This window comes from Equus caballus, chromosome 10, assembly GCF_041296265.1.
Source record: "Equus caballus isolate H_3958 breed thoroughbred chromosome 10, TB-T2T, whole genome shotgun sequence".
NCBI classification, from domain to species: domain Eukaryota; kingdom Metazoa; phylum Chordata; class Mammalia; order Perissodactyla; family Equidae; genus Equus; species Equus caballus.
Window position 1 is genome coordinate 18,569,706 of NC_091693.1, and position 27,546 is coordinate 18,597,251.

General features: G+C 43.4%; 1 protein-coding gene across 2 annotated transcripts; it reads left to right on the forward strand.

Moving 5' to 3' along the window:
• The first annotated feature begins 621 nt into the window (after positions 1-621).
• ELSPBP1 (epididymal sperm binding protein 1) lies at positions 622-26,856 on the forward strand. Of its 2 annotated transcripts, none has more exons than XM_023651564.2 (7): positions 622-796; positions 10,129-10,218; positions 15,738-15,875; positions 19,733-19,879; positions 22,273-22,431; positions 24,769-24,933; positions 26,663-26,856. In XM_023651564.2, the coding sequence occupies exons 2-6, from the start codon at positions 10,149-10,151 to the stop codon at positions 24,924-24,926; spliced, it is 672 nt and encodes a 223-aa protein (XP_023507332.1). In that variant the 5' UTR covers positions 622-796; positions 10,129-10,148; the 3' UTR covers positions 24,927-24,933; positions 26,663-26,856. The 2 variants fall into 2 exon arrangements, with proteins under 2 accessions (XP_023507332.1, XP_070079212.1); XM_070223111.1 differs by lacking the exon at positions 622-796 and adding an exon at positions 804-923.
• Positions 26,857-27,546: the final 690 nt, after the last annotated feature.

Sequence of the window (27,546 nt, forward strand, 5' to 3'; positions counted from 1 at the left end):
CATGTGAGAAAACTAAAACCTCCAAGCCTCTTATTTAAAAACACCCAAGACTGTGAAATGAGAATGTGGCACCAAAGTGACAATAAAACGAGATCCCAAACGCACGGCTTCAAGTCCCACTTTCCCCACCAATATGATGGACAGTTTTTCACAAGCCCCTGAATACGTGCATGCCTCAATTTCCTCATCTGAAAAACTGCAGAGTCCTATTTGGGATCAACCATCATATCTGGGAAATCTCTGTGGTGTCAATCTTGAAAGACACCAAGAGAGGGCTTATGGACTTCTTCAAAAAACTCCATTCTTCAAATGGTGGAATACAATTTAAGAACCAGGAAAAATCAGAGCATGTGCTTCAGAGAGCCGCTTTCAATTCTCCCATGCTTCCCTTCTCACTAGACAGTTATAGGGCTCTTGGTCTTTCATTATTCAACTGAAACCTTCCCACTTTCTTGCTGAACATCCAGCAGCATTTCTCCTCTGTTCGTTGATGTTTTTGTCCATGACCCCAGCCCCCGCAAGGCCCCATTAATATACACATGATTGAATTTTATGGGCCTCATGAATATGCATGAACTCATTTGAGCATATCATTAACCTTGGGGCTCTCCCATCCAAACTGCCCTTATTTGTAATCACTTACAGAAAAACCCTTCTTTGGAGAGCTGCAGTCTCGTGCTACAGACAGATTGAGTCCAAAACAGTTGGCTAATCTCCAGATAATCCAGAGATCTTGGGAGCAGACCTTAAAGAGGGCCTGTGGAAACCACTAGGGCCAAGAAGGACCCTCTCAAAGGTACACCTCAACCTGGAGACCTGGGAGGGTGCGAGAAGCTGGGCCCCGGGGCCCCCAGAGCAAAAAAGGAGGGTCTAGAGCTGTGCTGTCCACTCGAGGAAATGCAACACGAGTCCTATATATAATTGTAAGTTTTATAGTAGCTGCTTAAAAAAATTAAGAAGAAATGGGTACAATTTGTTTTAATATATGTTTTGTTGAATCATCATATCCAAAATATTATTCTTTCAACATGTAAGCAAAACCAAAAAGTTATTGAAACACTTACATTCTTTTTTATTCATACTTTACCTTCAGAGTCCCGTAGTATTTTGCATTGCAACCTTTGGCAATTAAAACTCACCGCATTTCAAGTGCTGAAGAGCCGTAAGTGGCTGGTGGCCGCCATATTGGACAGTGTAGCTCTAGAGGTCTGGGAAGGAAAATCCAGAGAAAGTAGGGAAAGGAGTCTTGGGGGGGGGGGGTGATTCCTTTCTCTGTTAAAAAACTCAAAAGAGTGGGTGAAGTCAGATTATACGAGATTGTAATGCTAAGGAAGGCTGCCTGTATCCCAAGTTTGGGGAAAAGAGATGGAAGAAAAGGGACTAGCCTAGACAAACTGCCTTATTAGGTTCCTGACAGTGGACTATTACCTTCACGGTTCCATGAATCTTTGCACCATCCCCTTAAGGTAAGCTCACTCTCCCTGTTTTATGAAGGAGAAAGTTGAGATTCAGAGAGATCTGCCTGCAGTCCTGTCACTTCTCCCTCCAAAGGCAGTCTTAATACATAATAGAAGAGGGATGTGTGTGTGTGTGTGTGTGTGTGTGTGTATAAGGGTTTCTTACATTGAGGTTTTGTTTCAAATATGGAGTCACTTGCTGCTGAGGAGCAGAAGGACTCAGTATTTTGAAGACACACTATACCCCAGTGAACTTATGCCCATGAGCTCCTGTAATTCTCACAATAATTTCCATAGCTGGATCACTTACCAGATGAGAACAAGAGAAAACTGGAGATCAGAGAGGTGAAATGACCTCCCCAGGGCCGTTCAATAGGTAAATGGGAGAGGTGGGCTTTGGACTCTGGTTGGTTGGGTGCCATTCTCTTCTCACTGCTCCATTGTGACAATTTTGGTTCATGAGAACCAGAGAGCAGAGTCTGTAGCCTAGGCTGCCCTCTGGTCACCCTCTCAACACCTTAATACTACCTGCTGTGACTGTTCTCATTTTCCATGTTGGTTGCAGGTATCAGGGCCCATGTCTTATCTGACTGTTGAGGCCAGAAATCATGTCCTGTTCCTCTTGGTATTTGCCACGGTTCCATATAGATGGTAGGGTTCTGGAATACTTATTGGATGGATGGATAAGAAGGTAGGTGATGGAAGGATAGATGGATGGATGGATGAGAGGATGGGAGGAGGGATGGATGGATGGAAGAATGGATGGATGGATGATGGATGGATGGATAGATGGGTGGATGGAAGGAAGGATGGATGGATGGATGATGGATGGATGGATATTAACAGTAAAGTATATCATTAAGCAGGGAAACCATTTCCTAGAAGGCAACATTTTCAGAAAAGTTTGCAAGACAATAAATAACAAGAAGTAAAAAAGAGAGGAAAATCATAGGACTTTCCCAAAATAAGTTTGCTTAATTAATTAATTACTGCAGCCTAGCAGGGTGACGAGAAGACTGGATGTTGTCATCGTCACTGTTATCATTAATGGCCAACACTTATTGTGAACTCCCTCTGTAGCAGACACTGGGCTAAGTATTTTATATCTTTTATCTAATTTAATCTTCCCAAGAACTCTGTGAAGTAGACGTGATTATTAACATTCCCATTTTATAGATGGGTAAGCTGTTAAGTGACACTGCTCAGGGTCACCCTGCCAGTGGCCAGTGAAGCATCCACACAGGCTCATAATTGCTATGAAATGCTGCCACAGGACAGGGGGAGCCACTAGCCACCAGCTATTTCATAAAATTAATCCACTCCTAAGCCAGCCACCTATGTAGATTTTTAACTTTGTAATTTTAAATTGCTTCATATTGTTTTAAAATTTACCTCATATCGCTTCTATCTTTTCTTTGCAAATTTGAACTGTTTTCATGCTCATATGTGACTGTGTGTGTGCATATATCTGTATATATGCATATACAATGTGTGCGTATTTTTGTGTATGTGGATGTATATACATCTATCACATACGCATGTGTGTCCATGCTTATGTATATATACACGTTACATATGTGCATAGATACACATACATCATTATTGTTTTCAATTATGAAAGTCATAGGGTAAAAGAATTTAAATGGAAAGAGCCTCACGTTTCCTTTTGGTTGCTCCTTTTCAGTTCTCAGAGGTGACCAATCTTAACTGCTTCTCGTGTTTCCACTCAGGAAAATTTTCTGTGCGTGCACATGTAGAATACAATTGCAGTGTCTCATCATGAACTCCAAGGCTGCTTGTGACCCAGATGCCCCAGTCTTATGGTCTTGTCCTTCCCTGGCACTCACCACGGCCCAGCCACATGGACCTCTCTTCTGCTCCTCAGGCTATCCCTTCCTGTCGTCCACCTCCAGAATTTGCCCTCCCCACTCCCTCTGCCTGGAATGCTCATTCCCAAAACTTTGTGTGGCTGACTCTTGGTTTGGGCTCAAACCTTCCCTTCTCAGAGACTTCCCTGACCACCCAAAGGAGACACTTGTCGGGCACCACTTACCACATCACCCTGATTATTTTCTGTGTCTCACTCATCACATACTGAAATCATTTTGATTATTTTTTATTGTGGTAAAATACACATAACCTAAATTTTACATTTTAACTGTTTTAAAGAGTGCAATTCAGTGGCATTAAGTACATTGACAGTCTTGTGCAATCACTACTTCTATCTAGTTCCAGGACCTTCTCGTCACCCCAGATGGAAGCCCTATTTCTTTTCTCTGTCTTCCCCACCCTAGGAAAATATTAGCTTCATACGAGCAGGAATTTCTCTTGTCTGGGTCACTGACAACATCGCATAGTAAGCGTACAACAAATATTTAGCAAATGAGTGAATGAATATTTTAACGAATGCAAAATAGATATAGATATTTTTACATATAGCTGAAATCACCTATGCATTCTCTTCTAGAGCTTGGATTTTGCCCTTCATACTATCTTTATTTTTATAGCAGAACACACACATCTAACTCACTCTGTTTGAAGGCGTCACGCTGTTAGTTCACGTGGGCGAACCAGAAACTTATTGTACCAATCCGCCACTGGTCACCATTGAGTTTGTTTCCAGTTATTGCACCCGTAAACACCTTTGTCCAGCTATTTTTTTAACATTGTGGTCTCCCACAATTGACACATGTTTAGAAAACTTAATGAAACATGCCTCTCGTTTCAGAGGCAAGAGACACAGGGAATTGTTGCGGATGGTGGGGTTGAGGGAGCCGACAATCTTTCAGTGTTTGCGGTGTGTTGGTATGACAGTCAATAAGGCTGCGATAAAAGGATGCTAGAGGAAGCGAGGTGAAGGCTAATGACAAACAGCTCCACAAGTGATTGAAATATCAGCTTTGAAGTCAGACTTTGAAGTGCCTAGAGAAAGTCGTCAAACTTAGATCGGTCACTTCTTTTCATTCTTACTTCTTCAACCAACCTAAGGGTGGATACTCCATTCTCATACTCAGTTCATTTCATGTCAAAGCTGGGCAATACTTCTGGGCTGAAGGGAGTGTGGTTAGTAACAATCACAAGGTGTGGTATTCTATACTTAAGAGAGTCTTAAAAGTCCACGGTCGCATTTCGTTCTCTCAAGAGCCTTGCTCTGTAGAAACGTGTCCCCACAGCGATGCTGAGGTTTGGTGTAATGGTTGAGAGTGTCGGCTCTTCATACCACCTGGTTTGAGTTATGGTTCTCCATTTATGGACTAATACTTTACCTATCCATGCCTCATTTTTCTATAACACGCGCTAATAATAGTTCCTGCCTCATAGGGTTTTGTGATAATGGCTAATTACACAAGGTGCTCAAAGTTAAACCTTGCACACGGCAAGTGCTCAGTAAATGCTCATCACTATGATGTATCGAGCAGCCACCATGTTCCAAGAATTCTGCACATTTAATTCTCAAAATGATCCTATGGGATAAATTTCAGGAGTCCCATACATAGATGAGGAAATTAAGAGTCAAACATATTCCATAACACACCCAGGGCCACCTGGTTGAGTTGGAATTCATGTCTGGACTGTCCTTTGCCAAAGCCACACCACCAATATATCCAACAGTTACGGAATGGGAGAATCTCAGTGGCCAAACACCTTGCTCAGAGCCACATAGCCAGCTTGGGGGGTGGTCTAGGGTTTGAAACAATCTTTCCTGGACATCTTCCAGGGTGGTTGACTCCAGTGGAGGCAGTGATAATGAAAACAATAATTACTAGTATTTATTAAGCACCTTTGTTGGGCCAGGTGGTACTCTAAGCCCTTTGTGTCTGTGTTAATTTTCTACGGCTCTGTAACAGATTACCCCACATCTAACTGGCTGAAAACAACACGAATTTATTCTCCTACACTCTGAAGGTCAGAAGACTCACTGGGCTAAAATTAAGGGTGCAGGCAAGGCTGGTGGCTTCTGGAGGTTCCAGAGGAGAATGCATTTCCCAGCTTTTCCGGCTTCTAAAGATTATCTGCGTTCCCAAGCTCATGGCCCCTTCCTTGCATCACTCCAACCCCTGCTTCCATCATTAAATCTCATTTTCTGACCCTTCTACCTCCCTCTTATAGGGACTCTAGCAATTACGTTGAGCCCACCAAATAATCCAGGGTGATCCCCCCATCGCAAGATCCTTAACTTAATCAAAATCCCCTTCACCATGTAATATAACATTCATAGGTTCCAGGGGTTAGGGCATGGACATTTTTCCGGTGGTGATGGGCATTCTTTTGCCTACCACAGTATCTACTAACTCCCTCACGCTAATTTTCTGGGGCAGCTGCAATGACTGTTACCACCTCCATTTTACAGATGAAACCAAGACCCAGAGCAGGGGGTAACTGTCTTGAGGGCGTAAAGGTGGTAAGAGGTGAAGCATTCAAACCCAGCTCAGGCACTTTTAAGCATTATGATAGTCTTCCTTTTTAGATCTTAGTATAGAGGCAAAAAAATATTAATTGAATTTTAATCTTGGGAAGAGGGGTAGAAATGAAAGCCCGAGGTTGATGAATGAAGTCAGGTGTAGATATTGGGGGTTTCGGTGAGGCAGGGATAGAAGCATAAAACTGTAGGTAGGGAAGGGTTTAGAGGAAGCGTCAAAATGCGTCTCTCTCCCATCTCCATAAATAGTCGTTAATATCTGGCTTGTACGCTCTCTGCTATTTGCAAAGTACTTTCCAGCATCTGTGCATTTATAACAAGAGCTGGAGGTAGGTTTTACCCTCCCTCATTTGATGACTGGGGAAACGGCACCCACATCTCATTGCAGGTTGACTCCAAGGCCAAGGCATCTCCTTGTCCTACCAGCCAACAATATGGTGACGCTGGCGGGAGGCCAGCCCCAGCTGCCCCCGCAGCCCAGGACAGAGGGTGCTCCAAAGCGTTTGCATGTGCCGGTGCTCGAGGATTAACTTGGTCCTGACCTGAATGTTCCAGACGTGGGTGTCTGGCTATTAAGGCTCGCTTTACAGTTCAATCATTGTCTTGAACCACCCCCAAAATATTTTCTATTAATACCCATGGCTTGATCCAAGTAGACTCATTAACATTCCAGAACGTCAGTTCATATCAATTCCTTGGGATTGCACAAAATCCTTTACGGCACAAAGAAGCAAGCCATACAAATATCAGGGGCAGGGGGCAGCATCCTAGGTGGAGAGAGGAGCACGTGCAAAGGCCCTGGGGTGTAAGCAAGCTTGGCTTGTGCAAGAAAGGCTAGTGTAGCTGAGGCAGATCAAGGGAGGGGAAGAGTGATGAGGAATGAGCTCCAAGGGGAAGGGCATGGTATGAACTGTGGATCTTATTATAAACGTGACGGAGAACTTTGGATTAATGAATGCCACTTCTCCCCACTTTAATCCCTCCAGGGACTTCCAGTTACATTTAGGATCTAAGTAAGGCTCTGTGTGGTTCAGCCCCGTCCACCTCATCATGCATCTCTCTGACCTCATTCCTCCTTGCTCATAGTCCCAGACATGCTGGTTCCACTTGTTCCTCAAAACCATCTAGCTCTTTTCTATCTTAAGCCCTTCTCACATCCACTTCTTCTGCCTAGATGAGCCCCCCCCACACACCCTGGCTCCCCTCATGTCTACTCAACCTTCTCTTCCTCCAGGTCACAGTTCACATGTCCTTTTCTCAGAAAGCGTCCACTGACTTCCCAACCAAAAGTCACCATCCCCAGCTAGACCTTATCGCAGCCTCTGTTTTCCTCCTTCATTAGCGATGATCACAACTAAGAGGTATATGCTCGTCTCTGGTTTATTCCCTCCGTGTCTGTCTCCTTCATAGACTGCCAGCCCTGTGAAAGCAGGGACCGTGCTGGTTTCTCACCAGGCTGAATACCCATCATCTAGCCCTGCACCCCACACGTGGTAAATGCTCAAGAAATATTTGATTCCGAATGAATGCGTAAATGCATTCAAGAGAGATCCTCTCAGCAGCATTGTGAGAACAGACTGGACAGGCAGAGACTGGAGGCCAGGATATCCATGAGGGGCACATGACAACCATTTAGGGGAGAGATGGAAAGAGCTAGACTTGGTCAATTATAGGAGAGACAAAGGAGTGGATTCAAGAGGCTTCAGAACGTAGTTTCAACTGGATTTGACAACTCATGGACACAGGGAGGAGACAGGGAGAGCAAAGTTTTACTCTTGGGGTAATAACTTGAGAGATTGGGGAGAAAATTGCCTTTGTCCATTTGGGCTGCTATAATAGAAATACCACAGACTGAGTGGCTTATAAATAGCAGAAATTTGTTCCTCATGGTTCTGGATGATGGGAAGTCCAAGATCAAGGTGCCAGCAGATTCAATGTCTGGTGAGAGCCCGCTTCCTCACAGACTGCCTTCGTCTCGCTGTGTCCACACATAGCAGAAGGGGCAAGGAAACTCTGTGGGGTCTCATCTATAAGGGCACTAATCTCACTCAGGAGGGCTCCACCCTCATGATCTAATCGTTTCTCAAAGGCCCCACCTCCTAATACCATCACTTTGGAGGTTAGGATTTCAGCATGTGTATTTTGGGGGGATGCAAACATTCAGACCACAGCAAATATAGTACAATTAAATTAAGTAATGTGTGTGTGTGTGTGTGTGTGTGTGTGTGTGTGTGTGTGGCGAGGGGGAGATAAGATACTTTGGGCTGCATCTCAAAAGCCAAATCTGGAATTTGAGGTGCTTGAGGGGCATCAAGATGGACAGTCCAGGAGGCAGGTGAAAATACAATTCTGACACTCAGAAGTACAGTTTGGCTGGAGAGATCTATTATGACCAATGATACTATTTTGGCTCATATTTATAGAATTCTCAGCACACATTAGATCCCATGCTAAGCCTAGAAGCAGGATCATATGGCAGCTAAGAGCCCAGTTTCTGGAGTTGGATTGTCCAGGTTCAGCTGGGAGCTCAACCACTTACAAGGTTTGTGATCCTCAGCAAGGTGCCTAAGCTTCCTGTGCCTCAGCTTCCCCATCTGTGCAATGGGGGTAATGATAGTATCTGCCACTCTGGGCTAATATCAGGATTATAATAACTTAGAATAATAGTGTATAGCACTCAATGAGTATTTGTTATTTTTTATGATCACCGTTAATCATCATAACAAACCTAAATGGTCGATAGGATTAGTATCCTCATCTTTTTCAGATGATGAAGCTGAGGCTTGGAGAGTTTAAGTAATTTCTCCAAGGTTACCCAGGCGGTAAATGGTGGAGCCAAGTTTTGAACCCGGACCCGCCAGCCTCCACAGTCAAATGCAGGTCCAGCTCCAGAGTCTGAACCACCAGCCAGCGTTACAGTCCAACACAGGTGGGCGGAGAATGAGACGTCATTCAGGAAAAGCATGTCTGAGGCATGGTGCTGTGGTTGAGAATAACAAGAAAAGTAAAAAAGATGCTCCCATATGTAGCAGGAGAGCCGAGTGCTGAAAGGTGTGTTTCTGAGACTCAGGTGCTCAGGGGTGCCACCTACCTGTTGGAAGAGCTGAATCAATGGCTTTGCAATTTTGATGCCCAACCCATTATCTGGGTTGGGATTGTTATCTAAGAGTCGTGCCATCTGATCTCTCCCTTGAGCTGCCCTGACCTTTGCTCTAATTATTCGTAAACACAACCAACAATTTACAACTGAAAAACACTCTTCCCTCAGGATCTGATTGGATCCTCATGGCCACCCTGAGAGGCAGGCATTATTAGCCTATACTCTGCAGATAAGGAAAGAAAGGCACATAGAGGGGAAGTGGTTCATGGAGCTGAAGAACTCTGACACTGATGTAGACAGGTCTGCAGTTGAATCTGAGATCTGTCACTTACCATCTGTGGTCCTCGGGAAAGTTACTCAACCTCCCAGATCTCAGTTTCCCTCTTCTGCAGAATGGGGATGATCACGCCTGTTCCTTAGGTTGTTGGAAGGAGGTAATTGGATTGTGGACACAAAATTTAGAACATCTGGCATACAGGAGGTACTCAATAACTGGCAGCTAGTAGCAGAAGGGGTAATAGGAGCTGAACCTCAAGCAAACCCAGGCCACCAATTCTAACCCCTGGGTTGTTCCTGCTGAGAAGGTGTATGTAGGTGTCATTGAGGAAATGGCATGGAGGTAGACAGAGCCCCTAGAAATTATGGTTGATGAGGATAGTAAACGCTGATTGTCAGAGTACTTTATATCCAGCCAAGGAGATGGGTGTAATCCATGAGGAGGGTTTAAGGCTATAGGTCAGGTTCTCATGATGAGTAGAGCCTTGGAGCCATTTATATGGTTTAGAATCCTGCCATTTCCCTGTGTCACCAACTCAGGCAGGTTACTTGGCTTCTCTGAGCCTCAATTTCCTCATCTGCAAAATGGGGATTAAAAATATGTACACTTGCTTTGTGGGAACTAAATGGTGTCTTAGTGTCTTGCGCATTTAGCCTGGAATATGGTAATACTCGACAAATGCTATGTCTCTCTTTTCCATCACACCTTCCACTCCATAAGGATAGTATATATTTTTTACTTTCTGCAAGAATAAGTTATTCCTTATTACCCTCTGGGGATAGAAAGAAAAATGGGAGGCATGACATCAAACATGGGAGTTAGTGGAAGAGGAAGGGGACCGCAGAAGCAAAATTTTTGTCTTCCTTCGATCCAGAAAGAAGAGGACCAGCCAAGATGAACCAATGGTCCCGTTACCTGTTGGGATGGATGACCTTCCTCCTCTGCTCCTATGAGACCAGTGGAAGTGAGTAGACTGGAAAATGATGGGGAGGATTTGGAAACTGGAAAGAACGAATAGGCCAAAGTAAATATTCCTGGATCCATGCAGAGAGGAGATGGCTTGGTAGAAATCTCAAACAGACCTGGGGTTTGGACCCTGGATCTGCCATTTTTTCTCTGTGTGACCTTGGTCAAGCAATGTAACCTCGCTGAAGTCAGTTCTCAACCTATGAAAGGTGAATAACAGCATTTACCTCATGGCGGTATTTTGAAGATAAAATAATGGACACAAGCTTCTGTCATAATGCTCGGCACATGGTGGGGGGAATGTAAATATGTTAATTAAAAAGGGGGGCTCTATAATTCCAATGGACTGAATCCTCAGACCCCCAATTTGGACACTCCCTTTACAATCTTTTTTTAAAAATTGTGGCAAAATACACAGAACATAAAATTTACCATCTTAACCATTTTTAAGTGTAGAGTTCAGGAGTGTTAACTACATTTCACATTGTTGTGCAACCAATCTCCAGCACTCTTTTCATTTTGCAAAATTAAAACTCTGTATCCATTAAACAATGGCCACCCCCACCCCTCCCTCTGGCCCCTGGCAATCACCATTCTACTTCCTGTTTCCATGACTGATCTAAGAAGAATTATATAGTATCTGTCTTTTTGTGACTGGCTTATTTCACTTAGGTCCTCCAGTTTCATCCATGTTTATCCTGCATCATAATTTTCCTATGTTTTAAGGCTGGATAATCTTCCATTGTATGGATATACCACATTTTGTTTATCCATTCATCCATTGATGGACACACGGACTGTTTCCACCTTTTGGCTATTGTGAATAATGCTGCTATGAAAATGGGTGTTACAAATCTCTCTTTGAGAATCTGATTTCAATTCTTTTGGCTATGTCCCCAGAAGTGGAATTTCTGGGTCATGTGGTAATTCTATTTTTAATTTTTTGAGAAACTGCCATACTATTTTCCATAGCAGCTGTATCATTTTACATTCTCATCAACAGTAAACATGAATTCCAATTTCTCCTCATCCTTGCCAACACTTGTTACTTTCTGCTTTTTCTAAATAGTAGGCATTCTAGGGGAGGTGAGGTTATATTCCTAATGTATCTAGGAATCTAAATTAATCATCCAAAGATTGTATGGTAAGCACGGAAGCAGAACAAAGAGAGAACTTGATCATATATAGTTCACTCAAGCTGTGGGGAAACATTCTCCACAATTAGAATCCTTTCTGCCTGACAAGTCCTTCTCCTTGTATAAGGCTCAAGAAACACTCCCATATTCATGCACTTTGATTTCATGAAGTCCCTTTCAATGATCTTATTCTATATTCCAGAGATTCCTACCTTAGGGTCACTGGGCATGGCCTAAAGTCCATGAAACCCTGGATTTATATTTTAAAAAGGTGTATATTTATCAGGATAGTAGAATAACTATTGTAACATACAAAATCTAAACTACCAGCAGCTTAACACAATAGTACTTTATTTCTTGCTCCTACAAAGTCCAGTTGTACCTGTACAAAACTGGGGTTCTCCTCCCTGATGGGCAATTTAAAAAGGCAATTATGATGGCATCAGTCTTTGGGAAAAGAAAAAAGCTTTATTGCTATGTTGATCTGCAAGGAGACAGGGGGAATATGCCCTCATGTCTGTCTCCCTGACGTGGGGCTTGGGGCAAAATTTATGGGATGAGGGACAGGACCGTCTAAAGTGTGGAGATAGATGATTGGAGGTAAGGAGAAGTGAGCCCATTGATGATGTGCACAGGTGTAGTCAAGCTTCCTGGCTCTTCATAGGATTCATGTTCACAAGATGGTGGTGTTAGTATGATCTGAGGGTGGAGTTTTCAGCCCTTTGACATGAAAAACGTCACACCAGGCATTCGTGCAGGCCTAGTTGATGGGCTGGTGGTCTCAACTGGTCTGAAATACACAAGGGGTCTCAGTTCCTGAAAAACCACCCTTAATTACTCTGTCACACACCTGGGTCATGCAGTGAGGGTGCACCTGGTCAGCAGGGATTCAAGCCCCTTTCATTTTGTGGCTCAGCCATCCCTTGGGGCATCAGAGAACTCACTGCATTCTTTGCTTTTAGCTGATAGACAAGAATCAAGAGAGTCTGGAAGATCTTGGAGGAGAGTTTTTTTAGTCAGGTCAGGAAGTGACATACATCACTTCCTCCCACTTCCACTGGCCAGAATGCACGTGATGGTCAACTACAAGGGAGTCTGGGAAATGTAGTTTAGCAGTGCACTTGGGAGAAAACGAAGCTGGTTCTGGTGGCCACACAGCAGTCTCTACCACAAAGACAAATAACCGTTTTCCTACAGAGAAGATCTGGGTTCTCAAAAGAACTGGCAAGTCTCTCACAGGTTAAGAACTCACTGTTTATTCAGACAGGGCACAATGTACTTGCCTGAGCATCAACTTTTCTAGTTATCATCTCAGTCCCATCATGCCTTCCTGAGACCACCCACCACAGTCTTGTGTGAAACACGGTGTACCCCCAAGTCCCCTCCACACGTATCTACAGACAAGTTTATTCAATACACATTTATTGAGTGATTCTTAAGTGCCAGGCACTGTGTTATGGGCCAGAAACAACAATAAGTAAAACCCAGACCCTACTCAGAGATCTCACAGTGAATGGGAGAGATAGATCTATAAAAAGATAATTACATTCTTTTAAAAATTGGTAAATACATTTATAGAGATCAACTCAGAGTATTATAAGAGTGAGAAAGAGTATGAATCCTGACTGAACCAAGTCTTCATGGGTGTGTAGCAGGGGGTAAAGCTAGGAAGAGAGCAAAGGCATCTGGGACAGGATGAAGGCAACGAGCAAAACCCCAGAGACAAGAAAGAACATAGAGTAAGGTCAAGGAAATGTTAATCAGGCAGTGAGAACAGAGAGGTCAGCAGGGCACCGATTACGGAGGATTTTAACCTAGTTAAGAAGCTTAGACCATCTGCTGAATTACTTTGCAGATGGCTAATAGCATCTATTATGTGTTGATTCTTACTAACAACTCCCAAGGATAACCTTAATTCTATGTTCAGGGGCATCTGCCTGCCCTCCTGCTCAACACCAGCATCCCATATACCCAACGGTGTCCACGACTGAGGAGAATCGATGATGATGATGATGATGATGATGATGATGGTACCTAACATTCATTGAGTAGTAGCCAGGCTCCAGGTTTCCTTCTAAGCAGTTTCCAGATATTAACTGGTTTAAACTTTACAAAACTGAGACCAAACGATTCTGAGACCCAGAGGTGGAAATGTAACATTATTTAAGGATTCCTAACGGCATCAACCCTTTGGTGAGGCTCAAAGATGGAGGTCTGCCTTTTCCGCTCTCTCCCAACCCGTCTCCCAACCCTATCATAGCCTTTGACAGATTACACAGGGTCAGAATCTGATCCAGAACAAGGATTGGGCTACTAGGTTACAGGCCTTGGAGACAGAGACTGTGTCTTACCCATCTACGTTAGTAATGGATGATCTATTGTAACAAACGACTCCCAAATGTCAGTGGCTGAACTCAACAGAGGTTCGCGTCAAATTTGTCTAACACTTCAGTGTGGATGATTGGCAGGAAGCCTTTTTGTTGTGTGTTAGAGACACAGGGTTCTTCTGTTTTGTGCTTTCACCATCCTCCAGACCTCATCCTTCTCTGCAGGGTCTTTACCAGAATCTCTCAACCTTGGTACCTGGGGCCGGATGACTCTTTGTTCTGGAGGGCTGTCCTGCATGTGGAAGACATCTAGCAACATTCTGGACCTCTCCCCAGTAGATACCAGTGGCACAGCTACCAGTTCCCAACCCTCCCAGTTTTAACAACCAAAAGTGTCTCCAAACATTGTCTAATGTCCCCTAGGGGATCATAATGGCCCTTTCTCCACTGAGAACCACTGCTTTATATCCAGTTGGCAGAGAAAGGAAGAAAGGAGTATGGAGGATTGCTTGAGACTCTTTTTTTGAGCCAGGAAATGGTGAACATCAATTCCACCGACATTCTATGAGCCTTAATTTGGTCACATGGCTCCACCTAACTATGAGAGAGACTGAAAGGCGGATTCTAGCTGTGAGCCCAGAACAAAAAGGAAACTGGGTTTGGTGAATACATGGAAGCTTTGCCTCACCATCTTTGTAACATGAGCAAACACACGGGTACATACTACACACACGAACAACCTATCAGAGGATCTTACTCATAATAATCCATCATTATATTTTTGAGGGATGGAGTGAGGGTGGGAAGGAGGAACATGGAGGAGATGGCAAGATGAAGGCAAGGAGGGAAGCTGTGACCCCGGACGAGTAGATGAAAAATCCAGATTCTCATCGTAGTTCTGCTCCAAAAAGGTATTCACTTTAAACGATTCCTTACCTTACGTGGGTCTTCGTTTTCTTCTCCGCGAAATGAAGAATTGGGCTAGAACAGCATTTCTTAAGATGTGTTTCAGGGACCATTAGTCTTTAGTGCCATTGAGTAGTGAGGAGAGAAAAGGACCACTTAACATACTCCATACCACTCTTGCTAATTCAATTCTTATTTGCATATTGGTCCTTCTGATGAGTCCTTCATTAGAGAAACCTGTTTAACTTTATTTTACACGGCATTTTCCAAACTTATTTTATTCCGTCAGTTATTTCTTAAGCATCTTCTATGAGAAAGTCACTTTTCTGAGTTCCGATGATACGTCGTATAAAAGATAAAGTCTTTGTCCTCAAACAGAAGAATAAAAAGGTCAAGGGTTGTGTTTCCTAAACTTTAGTCATCCAAGTACCACCTCCTCAATATTCGCCACATCTGCATCCCCCAGCACTGAACATTTCTCTTTAACTGTGCTCACTTTTCTTCACTTTAATGCGCTTATTTTAAAAGAATGGTTAACATCAGCTCTGTCATCTATAAAAGCAGTACCACTTGCCATAAATAGGAAGTGCAAATAAAAATAAATAGTCTGAAAACAAAATCCTATTATTAAATTCTACTAGACACCATTGTCTGAATAAGGCTTTGAGCCTGAGTCCTGCCCTCTTTTTGGTTAAAAAGGGAGATTATTAAGTATTAGAGATATGGTAGACAAATACTAGCATTAAATTGAAGCTTTCTCTTCTGTGTAATCAGAAGGATTTAAAAAAGCACTGAAAAAGGAAATTGTTTTTCAGTCTGTGCTTCGAAATTATTTAACGTGTGTCCCTACATTACATAACGTGAACTTGTGATGCACCAAATTTATCTTGTGCGACATTAGTGGTTCCCACTCTGAGAAACGCTGGTCTGGAGGAACAGTATATCTTGGTTGCCTTCATTGTTTATGAAATTCTTCCCCGAATACTCTTGATCCAAACCTAAACTTGACTCACCCTGAGAGTCGTTAGGAAGCCGGATGCTAAGACTACACGTGTAGCCTTCAGAGTACCATGAGAACCGAACCAAGACTCGTCCTGGGCTCATTCATTGTGACTAATCCCCTCCTGCTTTGTCTCTCTGTCCTTCAGATAATAAAGATGCTTGTGTCTTTCCCTTCGTCTACAAGGGGTCTACTTACTTCTCTTGCACCAAGACCAATAGCTTCTTCCCTTGGTGTGCGACCCGAGCCATTTATGACAGGCAGTGGAAGAACTGCCTGACGGAAGGTGAGCGGCGCCATATTGTCCCACCAGCAAGTTTCTTAAAAGGATGGGTTACAAAAGAGAATGCGTGAATGTGTATAATATGATCATATTTTTGCAGACAAGTTATAATATGTGTACGTGCATAGAAAATGCTCAAGGAGGTCAAACACTGAATCTTAATAATGGGTAATAGTGGTAACAATGATGGTGTTAAAAATGGTGCTACTTGGGGCTGGCCTGGTGGCGTAGTGGTTAAGTTCCTGCATGCCGCTTTGGCGGCCCGGGGTTCACGGGTTCGGATCCAAACGGGTGAACCCCAGGTGCAGACCTACACACCGCTCATCAAGCTATGCTGCGGTGGCATCCCGTATACAAAACACAGAGAAAGATTGGCACGGATGTTAGCTTAGGAACAATCTTCCTCACCAAAAACAAAAAAACAAAAAAAAAATGGTGCTATCTGAATGAAGATCTTATGATATTGTAAGACCATTAACCAGAGGGAACCATTGTATTCTTTGTCTCTTTCTTAATTTCCTAAATTAATATGGAAAAAAGAAACAAAGTATAAAAGAAAAGAGATTTTCTTTTCTCAAAGCCCAAGAGATTTTTGACAATTATATGATTTCTATTTTTTTGTGCACAGTACAAAAGACACTTAATTTGTTTTAACCAATATCCTATTGTTGGACATTTAAATTGTTCCTACGTATCCAGCTTTTGAATATTTAGGATTTGCTTTTTCCCTGGTATCACTGTTCTTGACTCTCTTCCATCAAAGGCCCCCCTTCTATAATAAATACAAGATCCCTTTTACTATCCTGAAATGAAATTTATAAATAACATTACCTATGTTCATAATTTCAAAATAAATCAACATTATTCCTTGACTGCAATGTAAGACATAAATAAAACGAAAGAAATTGAGAATAAAGTAACAAGCATGCATGACCATAACTAACCTAAAAGACATTAAAAAGTAGCCAGAGGCTTGTACATCTAGGCAGAATCTCTTTGATCACAAGAGCTAAAAATGACTATTTTAAAAATGCCCCCACAGCCTGGTGGCCCAGCAGTTAAGTTCACATCCTCCGCTTTTGTGGCTGGGGGTTTGCTGGTTCAGATCCCGGGTATGGACCTACACATCACTGGTCAAGCCATGCTGTGGCAGCATCCCACATATAAAGTAGAGGAAGATGGGCATGGATGTTAGCTCAGGGCCAATCTTCCTCAGCAAAAACAGGAGGATTGGTGGCAGATGTTAGTTCGGGGCTAATCTTCCTCAAAAAAAAATAAATAAATAACCCCCTACATCGAAAAAAACAAAGCAAAACCTGGAAGCAATATCACCTTTGTTGAAAACTTCCACTCCAGTTCAAGCAATGCAAATCAGGATCAACTGGTTGAAATTGAATTAGAAAATCAGAAACGGACATTTTCCTTTTTTTTTTTAATTGTGCAAAAGAGGTCCCCAAACATTCTTAACACGTACAAAAGGGAGCAAAACTGTGCAGAAGCTGTATAGATAGACACAATCGGGACCTAGAGATATTTATTTCCACTATATCATTGTTTAGAACAAATGAAAGAATTCCACAACCCGCTTTTGATGAAGGCTCTTTCAGCCAAACCATCTAGGGCTCGTGTTCAGATGCCTTTTGAGTCCCCTCCCTCGGCTCTGGTTTCTGAACCAAGTACTTCTCTTTGGACTCAGAACTGGCAGCTTTCTCACCACCTCTGAACAGCTTTCCCATCTTAGCCTTCGACCACAAAAGTGGGTGAGTGGTGTCCCACGGGCATTCCCAAATAATGCCTTGCAGGATGTTCCTTCTCAGTCTTACCTCATGAGCAGAATAGTGAAATCGAAAACAGGTGTGTCTATGACAATTCCCAGAGATGTTAGCTTAAGATACTTATATCATTAGAAGTATACTGCTGTGCAGAGGGGTTTTTGTTTGTTTGTTTGTTTTTTGCTAATTTGCAGGCTTCCTCAGCAAGCAGGAGAGGCCACCACTGCACAAACCAGAAGAGTCAGAGTCATTCCTGATTCTTCTTTCCCTCTCACTTCAAATCTAAGCCATCAACTAGCCAATTAGCTCTGCCTTCGAAATAGATGCCAACTTCAGCTTCGTCCTATCTTTCCATTGCTTCCACCCTTCTCCAAATCACCATCCGCTCTTTTGCCCGAAAAAGTTGCTAACTGGCCTCCCCAAATCCCCTTGCCTCCCTCCAATCTATCTCCCACACATTAGACAGAGGAATCTTTTTACAATGTGAAGTCAAGTAATGCCTCTCCTCTGCTCATGCCCGTCTATGGCTCACAAACACACTTAGAAGGATACCCCTATCCCCAACAGCCAAAGCAATCTCGTAAAAGAAAAACAAAGCTGGGGGCATCACATTTCCTGATTGCAAACTATATAACAAAATAATAGTAATCAAAACACTATAGTACTGGTGTAAAAACAGACACACAGATCAATGGAACCGAATAGAGAGGCCAGAAATAAACCCACACATATAGGGTCAATTGATTTATGACAAAGGGGCCAAGACTATATAATGGGGAAAGGATAGTCTCCTCAGAAATGATGATGGGAAAACTGGACAGCCACATGCGAAAGAATGAAACTGGACCCCGATCTTACACCACACACAAAAACCTACTGAAAATGATTAAAGACTTGAACTGAAGTCCTGAAACCATTAAAAATTCTAAAAGAAAACATAGGAGGTAAGCTCCTTGACATCAGTCTTGGTGATGATTTTTTGGATTTGATACTAAAAGCAAAGGCAAAAAATCAAAAATAAACAAGTGAGATGACATCAAACTTAAAAGCTTACACACAGCAAAGGAAACCATCAACAAAACGAAAAGGCAACCTATGCAGTGGGAGAAAATGTTTGCAAAACATATATCTGATAAGGGGTTAATATTCAAAATATATAAAGAACTCACACAAGTCAATAGAAAAAAAAAAGGAAAAGAAACCCTGTCACTGGGTCTGCAAAGCTCTGTGTGACCCGCCCCATCTCTGTCCTCATCTTCGACCACTCTCCTCCTTGCCTGCTGAGCTCCAGTTCCATTGGCCACCATGTTTCTCAAATATCCGGAACTCCTTCCCGTCCTTGAACGCCTCAGACTTTTATTCCCTCGACTCAGAACTCACTCCCCCCAGATTTTTGCACGTCTGGCTTCTCCACAGCGTGCAGATCTCTTCTCAAATGTCACCTGCTGGAGGAAGCCTTCACCTCTGACACCCCTTCACCTATGAGAGGCCCTCCATCGCTCCCAAATGACCCTGATTCCCTCTGTGCATGTGAAGTCAGTGCACCCGCTATAAACGTAACGTCAGAAGCTATATTTGCTGTATTAAATTTGTGGTGGGAAATTCAGTCTGTTTATGGAAGTTGCAACAAGGCACGAGCACCCAGATAACTTTCCTGTGTTTGACTTCTCTGACATTTGATGTTTTTCTGTAATCTCAACTTTTTTTTTTTTTGGTATCTCAAGATCTTCATCTGTTGGTCATAAGCCATCAAAATTCTTTGTCTTGACTTTGTTCCTACAGGTCTTTTGGGGATTGTGACAGATTTGTTTTTAAGACGCTTTGTGAAGCATGTTAAGTTTGTTTGTTCAACAGGTGGTGGCGCCATGGGTTGAGATGGGGAACCTATTGGAGAAGCTTTGAGAGTGAAAGTAGTTGGTGTAGGCTTTCTTTACTAAGTGCTTGATGAAAGGAATGTACCAAGTCTCTTCCAGACCGGATGTTTGTCCTATCCTTTGGCAGTTGATTGATTGGCTGGTTGATGATTAAATGACTGTCCTGTGATTGACTATAGAGAGCCAAACCCCTCATGGTCTGCTTTCTGTACAGATTACCCACGCTGCATCTTCCCTTTCATCTATCGAGGAAAGTCCCATGACAACTGCATCACGGAAGGCAGCTTCTTCGGAAAGCTGTGGTGCTCAGTAACCTCCAGCTTTGACGAGAAGCAGCAGTGGAAATACTGTGAAATAAATGGTGAGGCATTGTAGCAAGGATGGGGTGTTTAGTGGGGAGGAGGGTAGGCAGCCATGATCCTCCTGAGAGGATGGTGGCAGAGTGGAGAGCAGGGCAACTAGGAGAAATACTTCTTGGGACCAAGTGTCTTCTCAGAGTATGCTATGACAACCACGAGAGACAGGAATGTCCTGAGGCCATGTTCCCCCAGGTCCCCAGTGCCAGCCTTGAAAAATCCATTGTTCTGAAAACTGACAACATGGGCTTTAGTCCTGATATTGGTTTTCAAGTATTTCTGTTCCTAGAATTGACAATAGCCAGATTCATCCAATGCCGGTCCTTAACTGTATTTCAATGCAGTTAACATCTAATCTTAATTCTGGGTCTACTCTTAATTTAATAGTGACCTCCATTTGTTCTAGTGCCTTCTCTGTATTAGACCCTGATCCAGCAGCTCTATACACAATATCCTTTGAATCTTCCCATGAAAGCTCCATGAGATGCTGGTTTTTTGCCCATTCAATAAATGGTCCCAGTAAAATTAAGTCAAGCCTAAGGTCACACTCTTAGGTGAAGGCAGAATTAGAATTTGGATTCAAGTCCAAATGGCTCAAAGCCCATGATTTCTCTCTGAGCACTGTTGTCTCCATAGAAATGAAAATATGTGCAAGACACGTATCCAAGGGCACACTTATTCCCGTATAAAATCCTACTTATATTTTCCCTTATCACTCAAAAAATCCTAATCCCATATTAAACCTTAATTTTTTCCCTAACTCTAGCCATCCATCACTTGTGTCCTTAACCCTAAACCAACTTTATCCTTAAATCTCACCATAACTCTGCCCTATTGCTTAACCCAATTTTTCACCCAAGTCCAACTCTATCTCCATCTCCGTGCTTGACTCTAAATTCTATCATTAACACACCCATCATCTTAGGCATTTACAAATCCTAGACCAAACAGATGGATTAGGATATCAATTTTACGATAATATCATAACACTGTGTATAGTTCTAAATCCATCTCAAATCTTATTGCAACTTAACTCTAACCTTAATATCTACACTTCTGTTTATCCTTCCTGCCAGTCAAGCTCCTCAGAGCCAATTCTGATGGGGTGACAGATTATAATTTGTCTAAATCACCAAACAGATGCCCAAGAAAAGATACTGGAAGAAAAGGGACCCGTTGGCTCTGGCTTCCCCCACTACAGTGGGAAAGATATTAAATCTCTTGGTCAGTTTTGTTACCTGCAAAATGAGAACTGACTTCAAGGGTTGTGTAAAGATTAGAGTTCACTTTCATCAAGGATCTAACATGGCGTCTTGGATATTCCGGGTGCCTAAGAAATGTGAGTTCTCCTCCTTCCCTATCATCTGAGCCAGGAGTCAAAACATGAGCTTTGAAAAGTGAGACCTGAGTTAGAATTCTGCTGTCGCCATTTGCCAGCTGGGAGACGGGGCTCAAATGATAAAGATCATAATACGCTGAACTTTTAGTAAGCATTGGCTAAGTTCCGGGCATGGTTCGAAGTGCTTCACATGCAAGAACTCATTTATCGGTTGCAACCACACCTATGAGGTAAATCTGATTATTAGCCTCATTTTACAGATGGGAAAACTGAGGCTCACAGGGTTTCAGTTGCTAAGGGGCGGAACTGTGATTTGATCCCAGGAAGTCTAATCGTTAGAAATCGTGCTCTTAATCACTGGTTGGTACCTCCTCTAACCCCTCATCCCCTGCATCAAATTCTGTCTCCTCCTCCAACGCCATCGAAGCCACCTGTCTAATTAGATAACACTGAGTTTTTTGCTTACCAAAGTAAGGGAGATTACTACCTTGCCAGAGTCTTAATAGCGTCTCGGAGGGAGGAGGGCAAAGTCGGGATATTAATGAGGTCTTGGGGTCTGTCAGTGTGGGGATGTGATTAGGACTGGGTAAGGATCATAAGAGAATAGTTTAGAACTGATGGTCATGTCAAGGTGAAATTTCTGAGGATTCAAAGAATCTTGAAGAGCAAGCAGTGTTTTGATGCAATCTATTGAAAAGTTTAAAGGTCTGACATTTATTTAAACAATTTTTCAAGAAATTCCTGAGATGAACAATAAAGTTATTTGCAACTGTCATGTTCCTGGGCAAGAATTTTGTAGATTAGTAGAGTGGTGTTGATGAAGCCCGTGGAACAGGAAAGCTTTGTTAACGTAGAGAGTAAACTGTGTGGGTGTTGATGGCTTAGGTTCTCACTTATCTGTAAAATGTAAGTCATAGTATCACCAAGAAGTTGTTTGGGAATGTTCAATACTATATTTCCTTTCATGAGGTGAAGCATGGTACACAGTTTGTGTGTGAAAACTGGAAGCCTTTTTCGTCATCTCTTCTCAACCTATAATCTTTCCATGCTTATTTTCAGAGTACGGGGGAAATTCTTTCAGCCAACCCTGCATCTTCCCCTCCACCTACAGAAATAATGTGATCTCTGAATGCATTGAGAATGAAAGCAACAAGCTCTGGTGCCCAACCACAGAGAACATGGATAAGGACGGAAAGTGGAGTCTCTGCGCCGACACCAGTAATCTGGGGAAGGGGACTGGGTGGACGTGGGTGGATTCCTTCCTTCGTTTACTCCAGCCCTACTGTGCGCCCCTGTGCTGGGCACTGGGATATGGCGATGAATAAGGCCGAGTCCTGTCCTCATGGATCTGATGGACAAACAGCGTAAACAATGTGGTACTACGACAGGAAAAATGCGGGCTGCTTAAGATCCAAGAGGAAGGGGTCAAAAGGAAATTTCCAAAATGTTAAACACCTAACACTTATACTAATACAGAGTAAGTACATGCTAAGGTTTTTAAGAATCTATGAATAAGGAAACTTTAAGGATAGTAAAACGAATTCAAAGGACGTTACAAGAAATATATATGGTCAGTGAAGAAAAGAATTCTGAGCTGAAGCAGTTGCTAAATTACATACAAAATCTGTGAACATTTAAAGGGCAAGCAAACCTTTGGGGTTATCTCATCTACCAGAGGGGATTATTGGCATCTCTATTGAACAAAAGTTATTCACAACATATCAACCTTTGGAAAGACCTGGCCACCCACCTCTGAATAAATTGGCATGAATAGCAGCGGAGCATTGTCTGATAGAGCGCCAGAAGGGGAGAGGATGGCGCAAAAAGACCTGGCAGGGTTCCGCTCTGCTGTCCAGAGGGTTGATAGGAGTCAGCATCAACTCATTGGCCCTAAAAACCAAAACTCAATCTTCTACAGGTTACACCTAATTGTCACAGAGTCAGGGCCTCCAGCTGGTAGCAGAGAGTAAGACAAAGCTCTATTTCCCTAGATCAGGGGTCTGCAAACTCCGTCCCACATGTGCCCTCTTTGTGTGCAGCCCCCAACCTACGAATAGCTTTTACATTTTTATATGGTTGTAAAAGATCAAAAGAAGAACAATATTTTGTGACAGGTGAAAATTACATGAAATTCAAATTTCAGGGTCTATTATACAAAGTTTTATTGGAACACGGCTACACCCATTCATTTATGGATGGTCCGTGGTTGTTTTCCGGCTACAGCAGCAGAGTTAAGCAATGCGACAGAGACAGTGTGATGCACAAAGACGAAAACACCTTCTATCAGGCCCTTTACAGAACAAGTTCGCTGACGCTGAGCTAGAGAATCAGGTGACCCTTAGCGGCTTAACTCTTGTCTAACAGACAATGGTCTAGGATGACATGAAAATGTCATGTGGCAATCTTTTGCCCTATTTCAAGGTTTGGATAATTTTTGTTAACAAAGGATAGCAAATGTAGATTTGGTGGGTGATCAGGGAAGAAACCCTCACTGAAGGAAGATATAACCCTGGCAGTGTGTCTTCCCCATTCTCCGCTTGGGCGATGGTCGGTAGATTGTGTTTTGGTATCATTTTGTCCTCGGACAAGGCTCTCCTTCACACCTCCATTTCCTTATGAGTGATCCAAATCTCCAACCTCTGTTCAGGGTCCTCCGCGTGTCTGGGGCCGTCGGATGGAGTGTGGTCCACAGGGATGTCAGAGAGAAGCAGGAGTGGCTCACACTGGGAGATACAGTCCATTCTCCTTATTGGTGGGAGGTGTGCTCTATAAAGTTGCCTCAAACACCGAATTGGCAAATACTGAGCCATTGCTTGTAGTGGAAGTTAGGTTTCTGGGAGCCTCTGGTCACAATATTTCGTCAAGCAATCCATGCATCACCTTGTTCTATGTGTGTTTCTGTTTTAAAAAAACCACCTTATTTAATATATACTGTTGGTTCATTCCCATTGAAATCGCAGCCCACAGCACCGTGACTCATGCCTGCGTGAAGCTCACGCAGCACACGTATTTCCTCTGTAAGGCACAGCACAGCCCTCTTGCTTAGAAACGCTAGCCAGCAGTCTGCCTGAGGCCATTTTGAACAGTGAAATCACCAACAAAAGAAGGGACCACCTGGGCCGCCACAAGGACTCCTTGTTTACTGTAGGAGAGCTGAAATGGGAAGGCAGAACGTTGCCCTGTTGGACTTTAGCGAGGAAAGTGGTGACTTGCGTGTTGAACGACTCACATTTTTCATGGCTGGGCTTCTGTGGTCCTTTGTGGACATGCAGAGCGTCGAAAGATTTGAGTCTCCCGACGCCACTCCCTCGTTCTATCCTCCACTCTTTCCCAAGTCCTAAACTCAAATCACTTCCGAGGGAAGAAAATTCCTCTGACATTTAGGTTTAGGTCCGACTTTCATCCCTCCAAGGGGAGCCTCTGAGCAGCGCCCAAATAGCACGATCACACCCAATGTTGACCCAATTTTGGTTTTAGGGCGGGTTCTGAAGCCCAAGCCTTCACCTTAGTGTATAGTTTGGGAGTAACCACTGTCTTCTCCCTTCTTCTCCCTAGGAATTTCCTCATTGGTTCCCGGCTTTCCCTGCCACTTCCCGTTCAACTATAAAAACAAGAATTATTTTAACTGCACTAACAAAGGATCAAAGGAGGACCTTCTATGGTGCGCTACCTCTTACAACTATGACAAGGACCACACCTGGGTGTACTGCTAATGCAGAGGTGAGAACAGGGACCAAATCTGGGTGCATCACTGATGCAAAGGTGAGAGCAGGGGCCACACCTGGGGGGATTGCTGATGCAAAGGTGAGATCAGGGGCCACACCTGGGGGCACTGCTGATGCAAAGGTGAGAGCAGGGGCCACACCTGGGGGCACTGCTGATGCAAAGGTGAGAGCAGGGGCCACACCTGGGGGCACTGCTGATGTGAAGTTAAGATATGTTCCTGCCACCATGTCTGCTCCGCTGAGGTTCCCAGCAAGGTGAGCTCCGTTTCCCAGACATAAAGTGGAGCTGAGGGGGAGGCTGCCACAACTTTCCAAATTAGAAGGCTGGAAGAAATTGGGATGCCTCTGTAGAACAGGAGAGCAGGGGGAGGAGGTGGGCAAACTTTTTCAGACCCAGAAAGGTATCATTCCAAGTTTTAAGTCTGGGAGGCTTTGGGTATGAAAGATTAGGAAAGTAGAATTTCTCAAATTGGAGCATGAGCTGAGAAGACAACCTCGAAAGCAGATAACCGAGACTTCTCTGGTCCCCAGAAGCCATGGCACTGATGCAGGCTCCCCAAGCCCAGGAGTTGAAAGAAAGATTTCTTGGACTCTCAAGGTCTGGGATTAGTACTCTTTTATTCATAAAATAGCATGGGGACAGGACCCACGGGCAGTGAAGAGGTGCAAGGGGCTGAAGGTAGGGCTAAATTTATAAGGCATAGGTATGTGAGTTATCTATTTACAAGACAAAGGAAAAATCATGTAAAAAAGTTGATAAAATGGTGTCAGTCCGGATGGGGTCTGGTTATCGGGTGGTCATATAATTTTGGAGACGAATCAGGTTGAATCAGGTCAGGACGTCCTGTGTTTCCCGGAGGATGATATAGATCAGAATGTGGGCCAGGACGCCCTGGGCTCCTCCCCGTGGGGCAGCCTTGATGCTCATCAACACCGTGTTGTGACTCCATTCCCCCATCACTGAGTGGCTAACCGAGGAAAAGGCGGGGTTCACTTCTCTTCCTCATCATTTGGGCCCCCTCCCCAACTTCAGCCCCTAAATCATCATCTCCACAGGACCAGCTTCATCCTTCCTTTTTTCTAGTCTTTTCCTTCTGGCTTCAGTATTCCAAAGCCTATAGAAATTCTCTCTGGACCTCCTGCATGGATCGACTGACCTACTCACTCTGTAATTCTGGAATTTAGAAGCAAACAGAATCCCTTTCCTCAGATATGTGGACAACTCCGGTGGTTTAAGTAGTATTTACTCTTAGGATGCATGTGGCTTATGGATGACAACAAAATTAGTGACTTTTCCTGAAATTTGGCTTGGCAGTGAAAAATGCTGGGGAAAATCATTTTCCCTGAACAGAAGTAGGTTTGGGAGTCTGGCTACCTTCTTAACAGGGTGGATGTTAGAAAAAACCCACAGAGGTCCCCAGTCTGTAGCTAGGACTAAGACCACTTTTAATACCTAGCCTCCAACTTCTATCCATCAGAGCAGAACTATCTTCTTGAGATCTCCTTCTCCCAAATCTATTACAACAGAGGCGAGGTTGAAATGCTCATTGGTCATTGACTTACTTGCTCCCATGAGCCAGGTGAGGGGCGACGGGTTGCCCAACTACTCTAGGCTCAGCCGCTTCCTCTTACTTCTGAGCCTTGAAAATCAATACTGTCCCTTTTTCATTCACATTATTGCATACCTATTACCTGAATGGTGGCTTTTGATTCTATTTTCAAAGGGAAGAAAGACATCTTCAGAGGAAGACTGACATATTGAGTCTGGAACCTGCTTCGTCTTTTTCATCGTATCTTTCAACCTTAGATGATCACCTTTAGAAATACCCTGTCCGCCGTCTTGCTTAATCAGTTGGTCCTTTGTGAAGAACAGAGTGAAAATGTGGCATAACCACCAATAAAGGACAACCCAAACTAACTCTGCGGCTGTCTTTTCTGCCTCCTAGAATAAGAGATCTGAGGGATCCGAAGGCATGGTAAAGGAAACGTTGGTTATTGGGTTGGTGACTGAGTTGGCGAATCTCATGGTGGGGAGATCAAATTCTCAGCCCAGTGACCCTTTCTGGGTCTCTTTCTGGGAAGTCACAGATTTGGGTGGAGCATTTGTAGGTACTTATTAAATCATCAATGAATAAATTAGTAAGGAAGTGGAGGGTAGAAAATTCATTGCAAAACTGCCTTAACTATTCCTCCCCCATGCCCATGGCAGACATCAATAACTGATTGCAGAATCTGTCTCCCTGTGAGCCCAGATGCAACCTCATGGTGTTGTTCTCCTTGTCTTTCTTCTTCTTCCTCTTCCCCTTCCTCCTCCTTCTAAATTAAATACTCTGAACAACTGCTGCCATGATCCCCCACTAGGCTCAGACATCAGGCATTGATTTTAGCTGTTCAGACTCATTCAATGACAATCTGATTGTCAAATTAAAATGATGTCGCAGAGATGTGCAAGAAGCCTGAAGATTTAACAGTAGATCTTTCTCAGTTTAGCTCAAGAACCACCAGAGGAGAGCTCCCCACTCAGTCACGTACAAAAATGCCATGGTAAGCGTAGTTCTGCTGTCCCCAGACCCGACGTCTCCTCCCCTTGTTTAGAGCCTTCCTTCAT